The following is a 13,315-nucleotide window of genomic DNA, read 5'->3' as shown; positions in this document are numbered from 1 at the left end:
AACAAACATCCCTATCTGAAACAATAGTCTTAGAAAGACCATATAACTTGACAATCTCATTAAAGTACAACCTAGCAACCTTAGACACATCTAAAGTCTTGCTACAAGGGATAAAGTGAGCCATTTTCGAGAAACGGTTCACTACAACAAAAATAGATTCATGCTTCTTTGGAGTGCGTGGAAGTCCTAACACAAAATCCATACTGACGTCTTGCCAAGGACAACTAGGAACGGGAAAGGGCGTGTAGAGACCAGTGTTTTGTCGCTTTTGTTTGGCCAACTGACAGGTATTCCAAGTGCTAATTATCTTAGCCACATCTTTCTTCAAGCTAGGCCAATGAAATTGACGTTCAATCTTCTCTATGGTCTTATCACGTCCAAAATGTCTGGCCAAGCCTCCCACATGAATTTCCCAAACTATAAAGTCTTGAATGGAAGTCCAAGGGACGCACAACTTATTGGACCTAAAAAGATAACCAGCCTCAAGACGGAAACCATCAGTGGTATCCAACGGCCCACTTTGCAATGCGAGAAAAATATTCCTAAAATCAGGACAAAACTCATATTCTTCTTTAAGTCTGTCAAAACCTTTGACCTTGACACTCATGATAGACAAAACAGAGATGCGGCGGCTCAAAGCATCAACTGCTTGGTTTTCAACGCCATTCCTATGTTTCAAAACAAAAGAATAAGCCTGTAAATATTCAATCCAACGGCCATGCCTAGAATTCAACCTTTTCTGGGAGTTAAGGTAGCGAAGAGCCTCATAGTCCGAATAAAGAACAAACTCCTGGGGCAACAAATAATAGTGCCAATAGCACAAAGCCTACACAACTGCATACAATTCCTTATCATAAGTAGAGTACCGCTATTTGGCATCATTTAACTTTTCACTGAAATAAGCAACAGGGTGGCGTTCTTGGCTAAGGACTCCACCTATTCCTACTCCTGAGGCATCACACTCAACCTCAAAAACTTTGGAGAAGTCAGAAAGTCACATGACAGAAGCATCCGTCATTCACTTCTTGACCAACTTAAAAGCCTTAGTTGCTTTCGGTGTCCAATGAAATTTGCCTTTCTTCATGCACTCCATGATAGGAGCCATGATTGTGCTAAACCCCTTGATGAAGCGATGATAAAAGATAGCTAGGCCATGAAATGGTCTAGATGTTGTTCTCTAGTTTTACTATAAACGAGGATGTCATCAAAGTATACGATGAGGAACTTACCCATAAAAGGCCGAAGAGCTTGTGTCATCACTCTCATAAAAGTACTTGGGGCATTGGTTAGTCCAAAAGGCATGACTAACCACTCATAAGACCATCCTTTGTCTTGAAGGCAGTTTTCCACTCATCCCCCAGGCGAATCCCAATTTGGTGGTACCCACTCTTTAAGTCAATCTTAGAAAATATCGTGCCACCAACCATCATATCCAACATATCATCAAGCCCAAGAATGAGAAAGCGATACTTCACTGTGATCCTATTAATGGCACGACTATTAATGAACATCCTCCAAGAGCCATCTTTCTTGGGAGTCAAAAAGGCGGGAATTGAACAAGGACTTAAAACTCTTATGGATAAATCCTTTGTGAAGGAGTTAGCCCACTTGCCTTTGGAGCTTAGCATGCTCAAGGGATTCATCCTATAATGAGGCAAATTTGGAAGAGACGCCCCTAGGCAAGATCTATGGCATGTTGAATATCCCGTAAAGGGGGCAAGTGGTCAGGGAGGTCCTTAGGGAAAACATCCTGAAACTCCTGAAGAAACGGCTGGGCCTCAGCAAGGGCCACTGTTGGAGACTCCAACGGAACCTCCATAACAACCACAACAAACACAACAGAATCACCCACGAGTGTACGCTTGAACTTCGTAGGGTTAACGATATTTAACCATTTCCGTTCCACAATCTTCTTTGCTTGCTATGAGCTAATAGGTTTTGAGGGTAAAGGATTAAGATGAATCTTCTTTCCATTAAAGACAAATGAATATGAATTGGATCTTCCGTGGATGGTCACATCCAAGTCGAACAACCAAGGCCGACCAAAAATGACATGGCCGACATCCATATGAAGGACATCACACCATATATGATCCTTATACTCGAGGAATTGTATAGGCACTAGACAATGCTCTTTCACAGCTACGGAAGAAGGATCAACCCACGAGACACTATACAGCTGAGGGTAAGGAATTGACTGCAACCCAAGACGGGACACAGTAGCCACAGAAATCGAGTTAATGCAACTACCACTATCCACATTGACTTTGCAACCCTTATTATTGATTTTGATATAAGTATGAAAAATGGCATGATAACGTCAATCGTCATCAGTATCTTTGGGCTGGGTAAGGGTACAACGTACAACACTTAATGGGGTGCGTCGGGAACAAAGGGCATCGAACCTAGACCCACATGAATGGTCCGAATACAACTTAAGAAGGCCTCCTCATTATGACCCAAATCACAAAACTCTTCAAGCTTAGGTTCATAGAATTAATCTTCTAACGGCTCATCAACTACACCCTCACATTCCTCAATGACCAAGGCTCGACTAGGACAATTGGAGGCAATGTGACCAAAACCCCTTACAGTTGAAGCATTACAAGCGGGAGGAAGTCCTGGGAATCTCTGGACCTTTACCCTTATTTTCCCGTATGGGAGGAATAGATGGGGGAGGCCTTAGGAGAGACTTAGGGGAAGAGTGGATGTTGAGGATGATGGAAGGGCGCTGTCACCACGCTTTCCATACGAAGTCCTAGGAACCGACTCATAGTCTCGGACTAAAAAGTAAGCGTGATCAAGAGTAGTGACACCCCGAAGGACAAGCTCGTGCCTAAGATCATCTCTTAGACCTTGTCTAAACCTACTCAAGGTCATGGCCTCATCCTCAACTACATGACATCTTATTCGGAATTCATCAAATTGAGTGACATACTCAGTCACTAGCAGATTGCCCTAAGTAAGGGCATTCCATTGGTCCAACAAATTACATCTGTAAGATTGGGGTAAATACTTCTCTTGAAGGCGGTGTTTCATTTCTTCTCAACCTCCAACAGGAGGCGCATGGCACTGCTCAAGAAGATCCTCTACACTTTCCCAAAAGAGTTGGGCAGTGCCAATCAATTTCAAATTGGCAAATTGAACTGTTCGATCCTCAGGAACCCCATACCAAGTAAATAAACGATCTATATCCCTAATCAATTGAGTAAAAACTCAAGAATCTAAGCAACCAGCAAAAGTAGGGGCATCTAACTTAATGTTTCTAAATAAGCACTCTTCATGGTGAGTAGGAGACTGAGTATCCTAGAGGGAGATTATTTGTTTAGGAGATCATATTTTGGTGCCTTTGCACTTGGGATTTTTGGGTGAAATTCGTGAATCCCAAAGAGAGGATCATCACCTTGCAATTCATTGAATATGTGTGATTCAATTTATCAATATATGATGTATTCCTTCATTTTGGTGTAATTCTTGAATTGGAGTTGAGTTTTCATCATCGTGTTCTTCATATTTCCATTGTGTTCATCATTTTTATTGCATAATTTCCATCTCCCAATCATCAATCACGCCCAACACATTTCCACTTCCATAGATCTATAATTCTCACATGCCATAGCCTAGATCTATAATTTCCTATCCTTTCCATACACTTTCTCACCAACCAAACACTTCATAAGCCTCTCTAGATCCATATTCCTCTCTAGATCCATATTCCACCATAGATTTATTCCATAAAGCCACAAAACCCTAGATCTATCCTAGATCTATTGCCTCCAACAAGTCTAGCCGTAAACCTTAATTTCCATAAGGATTTCCTACATTTTAGGAAACCCATCATAGCCTCCAATTCCTAAATCTTAGGATCTACTTAAACCCTAAAGATCTGATCTCTTCTTACCCTAGCCGAATTCTCATAAACCCTAAAACACTTCTTACATTTTTGGATCTCATCCTACACATCACCAATCCTAAGATCCATTTCATCTTTGACCTAACCAAAACCCAAGACTACCCAAAACAACTCTTCCAAAATTCGCAACCCTATCCATACACCATTCAAACCCTAGCCTCACTTCATCATACCAACCCTAAACATCACCCAAGTGTTGCCAACACCAAGGGTCATCATCAAGTCGTCTTACGTTGCATCAAACACACAAATTCACCACTTAGATCGCCCGAACTTGTTATCATCATCAAATCCATCCCTAAATACCAAACCTCACCTTACCACAATTGCCATCATTGCCATTGGTGAGCAATAACCAAACAAGAGGAGGTTGGCCCTACCCCTTCCTCTACCACAGCTGGTTGTGTGGCCAGCCTCCTGCAGCGAATAATAAAACTTGATAAAAAGTGAAACAGTAAAGCAATCGAGAATAATAAATTAGAGGACCAAGTCCAAGGCCAATTGTTAGCAAAAAGTGGCATGATCAAACTAAACGAAGAGACTAAATCTGCAGCGATAAAGCCCATAATAACCTTCCCCTTCTCTCTTAAGAAAAATAAAGGACAAAAAAGAATATCGTTTGTGAAGTGCACACACAAGTATAATTTAGCAGAGTTCCTGGAATGTACCAAATCCATGTCAAGTCTACAACATAGAATTGCTACCTTTAAACCGTCTAAAAGCTCTATAGATTCAGATTGATGTAATCCTTGATTAAATTCGCCTGCTTGTGGGTTTACTGCTAACATAAAATTAATTATTGAAATCAAGTGGAAGTCTTTCCAACTCAGACCAATAGTGAAACAGAAAAGTGGGTTTACTGCTAACATAAAATTAATTAATGAAATCAAGTGGAAGTCTTTCCCTCAGACCAATAGTGAAACAGAAAAGGTTTTCCACAAGCAGAACCTAAAAGACATATAAGGCCAGTTCAGAGAAGAGGAATAGAAATGACAGCCCACTAAAATTCCGTACGAAAGATATCACAAACTAAACTTTCTTTGTATTAAGTCAACTATAGAAAGGAACTCGGATGCCATGAATCTATGCAAAGTGGAGAAGCGATAGTACACAGTTCTTATGTTGGTCCAGAAACTTCTCATGTTGGCATGCCGTAAGAACCTAAAAATCAGTAAATATGTCATGTCCATCAAATCAAGAACAAATGCAATGCTTGGAAGCTAATAATCTATTGTATCTATCTCATTAACAAAGACAAAATATAAAACAAAGATAATTTTAAAAAGAGAAACGCTTCTGACCGGTGTCACCTTTTTTCTCTAATTATCGGAGACTAATGAGGAGTGGCCACGTAGGGGACATATGCAAAAGCACGGCTGAACGCGCAATAGGCGATCAACGCCCCCCTTTCTCTCTGCTCTCATTCTCTCACGAAAAAGGTGATCTGAACTCCCTCTCCCCCCTTCTCTCTGCTCTCATTCTCTCATGCGAAGGATCTTCTTTCCCTCTCACACTCTGAAACTCTCTCACCCGAAAAAAATCCCTTCCATTTCTCTCTCCTTCCCTCTCTCTACTCTCATTCTCTCTTGGTCCAAAATCTCTAACCTCTATAACCTCTCTCTCTCCTTCCCTTTCTCTCCCCTTTCCCTACTCTCATTCTCTCTCAAGAAACCAACGTTGTGAATGTGGTGAAAATGATTTCCGATTTCCCACTGTTGGCGCATGTCGCAGTAGAATTTGACTCAGGCAAGCCAACACATCTAGGTTCAATATCTCGATCCTTCTGAATCGCCACATCTCCCCAAGGAGGCAAAGTTTGCTAAAAAAAAGATGCTTCAAACCCTTCATCTCCTCCTCCAATCAGTTCCTTTTCCTTCCCCTTGTTCACAAACCGAACCAGAATCAATAGTCGCAACCATGTTCATATCGATGCGAGATTTGTCATTCCAAACGGGTTGTAATAAATAATTTTGTTGCGTCCCTAGTTGCCGCATGGAGATTATGCGAAGGTTGCAGATATTATCGCACACCACCTATTCGACTTTATCACAGAATTATTATACACGCTACAACGAAATTGCCGACAGCAAATTCTTTGTAAGTAGACAGTCCGGTCATGTGGGTCATGTTGGCAAGAAAACCCACTCGACAAAATGGTTACAGAAACTGAGTCCTTCAATAGTTCAAGCATAACTGCACCCTGAAAAATAAAAATAAAAACAAAAGGATAAAACAGAGACTCTTTAAGCGAGAGAAGATGTTTGAGACACTCACTGACCTTTTCAAGCATGACCCAGCTGGAGTATGCGATTCTGTCGCTCCTCTCTGCATGCGTACACCGATTTCGCACACCGACGGTCTGAAATCATGGTATAATCTTGTGTGCATAATCTGTGTTAATTCATATTTCTTGCTAGTCCAGGTATTCAAACTCTGTTTTCTTCCATAAAAATAGAGGTGGATTTCATGGGAATGGATGGGCTGTAGCTGAGAGCCAGGAGGCACTTCACGTGGAGGGTGGTAGTACGGAGTGATGTTATAGTGGCAAGCTCTGTCTTCATCACCAAAAACAGAGGTGAAAGATACGGGAAGTGCTAGGGAATTTCACATAAAGGGTGGTTATGGGCTGGGGTGAGGGTGGTGACGTCTTGGACCTACCGACTTTTTTGGGTTGCCGATGTAAATCCGTGGTGGCTTCCGTAAGACTTGGGGCTGGGGTGGTTTCAGCGCAGCATCACGTGATGTAGGGGTGTAGTGGTTCGGCGCAGAACATGGAGGAGGCTGGATGAAAACACAGATAGTGTTGGGCGCATACGGAGTGGGCTGACCAAAATCGTGAAGGAGAGATAGAGAGAAGTTTTCGTGAAGGAGAGAGGGAAGGAGAGAGATGGAAATGGTAGAGAAGCGTTCCTGGGTTAGAGATGATTTTCGTAGAGGGAAGAAGAGAAACGAAAGGAGAGAGAGGGCGGAGAGAGAGAGAGTTCTAAAGGGCCTCCTCTACTTGTCGATCTCCTGCAGCGCAGCTCTTGGATGTGAAATTGTAATCCTTACGTGTCGCTTGGCTATTGGACTCCGATAAATAGAGTTGATAGGAGCCACCGGTTTAAAGATATTCTCTTTTAAAAAATGGTCCATTTGTAGAAAAAACCGTCTATTAGTAAAACATACATTTCTCTTCCTTTCCCAAAATCAAAAGGGTGATTGGGCTATGGTGAGCACAAATGAGAAGCCAGCTCCAAAACGGTATTGAGAAAAGATCATTTTACAGTTTGATGTAATTTGAGTGGTATATGCATGGCTCATTATTCGGAGACAGAAAAAATCAACTACATTTATACCCTCGGACAAAAATGATGTGTGTTTGTGATATTTTTCATAGAGGTCCTTTTTTTTCTTTTTCTTTTTTTTTTTTTTTTTTTTAAATTTGGTAAATTTTTTTTTGATGGTGATGTTTTAGGGAGAATGCCCATAATACATAAAGAATTCTGGACACAAAAAATGGCTTGCTAATCCAACCATACTCTTCTAAGTACGAAGAATATTAAATAATATGCTCTAGCTGGGTTTTTGTCACTTCTAAGCTTTACCTTGAATTTAATGCTTTCTTTCTTTCTGATAGGTAATCAATAAGTTTTGTTCATTAGAAAAGAAGGTATAGCCCAAGTACACAGGACTGGATTTAAAGTTTTTTAAAATGAATTTAATGTTTTTTTAAATATTTTTATCTACCAACAAAAGAATATTCATTTATGGTAAATGTACCATAAAATATACTTGACATATCATACCACATGTAACCACCTACCACTGGATGATAGCCTATCATCCAGTACCCAAAACTAACCACTGGATGATAGCAATAATTGAATCGAGTCATATGATTCAATCGGTTCAGCTTTTAACCAATTTAAATTGAATAATGTGAATTTGTACTTGCTTTGCTGCTTTAGGCATTGAAACTCAACATCCAACCACCAAATTTTCCACACCAGGAACATTAACAATTATTGCTTGAGTGAGCAGCCACCTCTTTCTCAACTGTTCGACTACTGCCCACGATCTCTACCTCTGCCCCTACCCTTCTTCCGCCACTGCTGGCTGTGTGGCCAGCCTCCTCCTGCAATAAAGGAAATAATTCATCAAAAAATCTTCTATATCAAAACAGAAGCTGATTAGATATTGTCTTGAAAGGAATCTTACAAGTTACATGCATGGGTATTCTGTTACATTACATATCAAAACAAATTTCAAAAAACTCATCGAGTCATATCGTTTGTTTACCAATTCAAAGTTCCGAAACATATGTTCCACAGCCACTGGTGAAGTTTAGGGGAAAAATAGATTCTACACCATCAAACATCCAAATTGAAGCTCGCCTGAACACCATAACAAATGAAACATGCATAATTCATGTAACAAAGATAGAATAAAAAGATGTTGAACACCTCCTTAAATACCAAGAACAAGTTAGACAGTGTATTAACAAAAGTGATGATGATAAATGGAGTACCAGAGTGTTGTGAAGCATATCTTACCATCTTACTTCTCTTGGACTCATCATCACTGTCATTTTCATCATTGTCACTAACTTTCCTGCTGAATCAAAGTATTAAATATTCCTCATAAAATACCTCATTTTTCTTCACTATCCAAAAGTCACAAAACAACGTTTTTCCAAACCTTCTTTTGGTAGCAGAATGAGATCTTCACCAGCAGCATCAGAACCACCTAGATCAGGAACCTTGCTGACGATATCCCCCAGAAAATCCAAAACATTAAATGTACATTCTGTTTCCCGTAAATACATCAATCATATTAGAGCAGCTAAGATTTACCATCTAAAAACAGTAACAGTACAATCTTTCCCCAAATCTTCCCTCTCCCCCCCGGCGGTGGGCGCAGGGTTCGCTGCTCTCTTTCTCCCAGAGTAGAACCAATCTTTTGGCAACCATGAACATTCTTCCTTTCCAGGAACAAAAGCAGAAGTAGGTGCTTTTTGTATCATAGTGAAGAATGGCTTGGGACAATCCTAAGAAATTATCCCTGCCCCTCAACTTTGCTCATGGAGGAACCAAGCTTTTATGAATCTCCTACAGATGCCCTTGACATTATGGTTCTGATAGTAGCCGTTCCAGTTCATTATCAAAGTCTTCATCCCCTTGCAGTTGTGGAACCCCACACGGAAGTAAATATCAACCACCCCCCTGGGGGTCGCTGCTCTCTCCCCTCCATATCAACCCCCCCCCCCCCCCCCCCCCCCCCCCTGGCGGCGCCCCAGCGGTCGCTGCTCTCTCCCCTCCATATCACAAACTAGAACCCATCCCTAGGCAACCATGTACATTCTTCCTTTCCTGGAACAAAAGTAGAAGTAGGTGCTCTTTGTATCAAAGTGAAATAAGAATGGCTTCGACAATACTAAGAAATTATCCCTGCCCATCAACTTTGCTCAAGAATGTTGGAACCCAGCAACGGGGGATTGAATGAGATTTGCTTTCCTGTGTGCAGTTCCATTCTACCTCACTTGAAATGCATGTGTCGAAATGTGATTGGAAGGTGTAAAACCCCTTTATTCACCACATCCAGTTTGAAGTTAAATCCTATCTAAAACTATTTTCTCTCTAGGTATTTGGAACAGTACAAACCACCATATCATTCGAAAAACAACGTACAAAAGGCCCATCTCAAATAATAAGAAGTAAACACATAGAGGTGCAGGAATAGTATTTGAAAGATTGGGACAGAGTTTGGTACTCAATGAACCGTAAAAACTTAAATCATTCCTGTCCCAAAGAAGATATGTACAAACTAAATGTTAATTAATGGAATTTCGCTCACAAATGCAAAGAATTCAAGGTCTTTGCTCCTCTCTTCTACTTTTATTTCATATGGGCGATCACATAGATCTTGCAGAAATAGCTACAACGCTTTAGCTGCATATTACACGACAACAGGTCATAAATATCATATACAATAAGAAAACCAGAACATATTTTCATGAAATGAAGAACAAAAGCCCAAAGAAAAAGATAAATGTTGAAGGTGAAAAAAGATCTGTGAACTACTGACTAATCATTAAAAAAAATAATTAGAAATAAGAAATATATAATCGGAAAAAAAGTGCTAAGAGTTGAACAAATTACTCACAGACTAAAAGAGGCACAGCCATGGAAATCTTCCCAACATCCTCATCAGCTTGCATAATCTTCTTAATACGAGCCTGTAAAAGAATTATATTAAACCAGATAAAATAATCAGGTACAAAAATCCACCGGATTGGAGGAATGCCAATGCGTAACACAATCTACAGACAGAGCACATACTCAATTACCGAAGCATCAAAAATGAAGAAAAATAAGGAATAAAACTTCATAAAAAGTGAAACAGCAATGCAATCGTGAGTATAATATATTAGAGGACCAAGTCCAAGGCCACTTGTCAGCAAAAAGTGGCATGATCAAACTAAACAAACAAAGCAAGTCCGCAGCGATAAAGTGCATAATAACCTCCCCCTTCTCTCTTACCAAAGAATATCTTTTGTGAAGTGCACACGCAAGTATAATTTAGCAGAGTTCCTGGATTGTACCAAATCCATGTCAAGTCTTCAACATAGAATTGCTACTTTTAAACCGTCTAAAAGTTCTATAGATTCAGATTTTATGCAATCCTTGATTAAATTCGCCTGCATGTGGGTTTACTGCTACCATAAAATTAATTAATGAAATCAAGTGGAAGTCTTTCCAACTCAGACCAATAGTGAAATAGAAAAGGTTTTCCACAAGCAGAACCTAAAAGACATATGACACCAGTTTAGACGAGGAACAGAAATGACAGTCCACTGAAATTCAGTAGGAAAGATATCACAAACTAGACTTTCTTTGTATTAAGTCAACTATAGAACAGAAAAACAGCTAAAGGTGAAAAAAAACCAACTAATTTTAGAGAAACAGAAGTGAGAAGTTACCACAGGATCAGAAAAGGTTCCAGTACAAAGAGTAAAGCAGGCAAGGGGTTGGGAACTCTGAAGACCCACTTTTGAACTGAGTTGTCTTTCTTCACCATATTTTTTTTCTCAAGGCAGTGGAAAGTATGGTTTCTAGCCACTGAAATTTAAGCAAATGCAGATAAAAGATAAGTGTGGGTCAAGTGACACCATCTGTTGAAACTATACCATGACTTTTAATATCGGGTGAACTAAAGAAGAAACAGGCCAGGAACTGTACGCCATGACTTTTAATATCGGGTCCATCTGCAATCATCTCTTGGAATTAAAAAAATAACAATTTCCGAGATTATGTCAGGCCCATCTTTTCCACTTTCGTGCATGTGTATCTTTGTGTCTTCTTAAGTGAGAGTAAGGAGAGTACCCTTCCCATTCGAGGTGCTCGGAAGCAAAATTTAGACTACAGAATCTTAGAATTGGAAACTTTTTGCAAAATTTAGGATGTCAGTTGGAAATAGCATTTTTCACGTCCAGATTTTAACCAGAGAAAACGATCAAAATAAAAAAATTGTATAACCTTTGACACTATGTTGCTAAAATAAATATTAAGAAAAAAAAAATCCAAGAATTTTTGTTGGAGCGAAAAACCAAAAATTTCAAATCTGATGCCTTCGACAAAAGAAATAAAAGCATAGATCAAATCTTGTAAGAAGCCAATATCCAAAATCCAGAAACTGAAGACCAAACGTAGTTCAGCAGAAATCACTTCGTGAATTATACTAATCCATACAAATAGTAGACCAGCAATCTCCAAACCGATCAAAATTTACCTAAACTACCTCAAGCAAACCAATCATAATATGCGCCCCACTCAAATAACATGTCCAAAAATCTCCTTTGAATGCCGATGCAAAAAATAATATAGATAAAATAAAACCCATACCCATTCAAAAGCTCATCAACAACAACTAATGGGTCGCTCTCAGAATCAAAAGTAGCTAACTGTATCCCTAACCTTGCCAGCCGCTCGCTCTTCTCCAACTCTGTTGTTTGAGATCTCAGGCACCGGGATCGTCTTCCCCAAGAGCTTGATCGCAGGGTCTTTCGCTTCCGACATTTCTCCTTGTCTCTGCTTCCTGTGTTTGTCTTTTTTATTCTCTTTCCTCAAAAAAAAAAAAAAACCCGAGAGAGAGAGAGAGAGAGAGAGAGAGAGAGAGAGAGAGAGAGAGAGAGAGAGAGAGAGAGAGAGAGAGAGAGAGAGAGAGAGAGAGAGAGAGAAAGTGATCAGACGAAAGGGTGGGGGGGGGGTGTTCAGAGAGAGAATCGGAAAGAGAGAGAGGTGTGAGAGAGTGAGTTTCAGGGGGGTAATGAGAAAGAAAAAAAATGGATGAGTTGCCATTCTCGTTGGTTTAAAAGAAAAGGAAGGTAAAAAGACTAAAATATTTGTCGGCAAAATAAAAATAGAGGCAAACGGATTGTAATTTTGGAATAAAACTAAGGGCAAAATTAGAAAAAAAAAATTAGTCGAGCTGATTCCCACTTTTATATATAGTCGATATAGTATAAGTAGATCTTATCTTAAAAGAGTTTTACTACATACAAGTACAGTTACGCACTAATCTGTGTACCAATACTGATTTATTCATACTTAAAATTTAAATTAATACTGTTTTCAATCAAATCTACTTTTTGACCAATGACATCACATTGATGTACAGATTAGTGCACAACTATGCTTGCAACTATATTTTTCCATCTAAAAAATATTTTTTTATCCAAAGATGTTAGTTTTAGTGATTGTATATTGCATTGCAGGACACATGACTTGGTTGCATCAGATAATTGTTTAAAAAAATAACTCAATTAATCAGATAATTGTTTTGTACTAAATGGACAATATATATAAAGTAAAATGGAAAGCATCAAAATTTACTGAACCCCCAATAAACATCAATCAGTCTAAACAAAGCAGCTAAAAGGACTCAACTTAGAAAATCTTACAATTAAAGAAAGCTTACACGTGTTCTTTATTTTTAGACGATCAACCTCCATAATTTTGTCTGATGGCCTAATGATTTATATGATTCCAAACTCCAAACTCCCTTGTATAAAAAACAAAAAACAAAAAAAAAATCCCCAATCTCGACTACAAGTAGAAGCACTCTTTAAAACAACTACTTGAATAAAAAGAACTAAAGCGTTGGCTTCAGTTCTTTCCTAAACAATATTCATCCCTTCAACTTCAGTCATTTGAATCCCAACTCGAGGTTGGGGTAGTTCTGGTTCTTCTTGGTGCCGGATAATGCAAAAGAAAGTGGCTCCCAAAGAGCGACAAAGCCACTTTACAAAGTGGTCGAGCTGATTAAAAATGAGCCCAGAACAGGGCGACAAGATCAAGAGCATCAAATAGGCAAACCAGAAGAGTGAGAGTGGCAAAAATACAGAGGCCAGCAGTAAAATAG

At 39.5% G+C, this 13,315-nt stretch overlaps 1 protein-coding gene across 18 annotated transcripts in view; it reads right to left on the bottom strand.

Moving 5' to 3' along the window:
- Positions 1-13,315, bottom strand: part of LOC122294478 — a 99,074-nt gene that overhangs the window by 65,645 nt on the left and 20,114 nt on the right. For 3 of the 18 annotated variants that reach the window (XR_006237647.1, XR_006237634.1, XR_006237646.1), the window contains 3 exons: positions 8,449-8,506; positions 8,195-8,289; positions 7,584-8,030 (listed from right to left, as the gene is read on the bottom strand). Coding sequence is in view for 2 of the 18 variants with exons in the window: in XM_043103247.1 (XP_042959181.1) it covers positions 7,911-8,030; positions 8,449-8,506 (178 nt within the window). In the remaining 16 variants the exon portion in view is untranslated. Of the gene's footprint in view, positions 1-7,583; positions 8,031-8,194; positions 8,290-8,448; positions 10,131-10,874; positions 11,014-11,868; positions 12,097-13,315 lie in introns of those variants that run through there. The other 15 variants (XM_043103247.1, XM_043103246.1, XR_006237642.1 and 12 more) reach the window with 14 other exon arrangements.

The sequence above is a fragment of the Carya illinoinensis genome, chromosome 14 (genome assembly GCF_018687715.1).
Source record: "Carya illinoinensis cultivar Pawnee chromosome 14, C.illinoinensisPawnee_v1, whole genome shotgun sequence".
NCBI classification, from domain to species: Eukaryota; Viridiplantae; Streptophyta; class Magnoliopsida; order Fagales; family Juglandaceae; genus Carya; species Carya illinoinensis.
The sequence above is the reverse complement of the archived record's forward strand: the minus strand, read 5'-3'. Positions and strand labels throughout refer to the sequence as shown.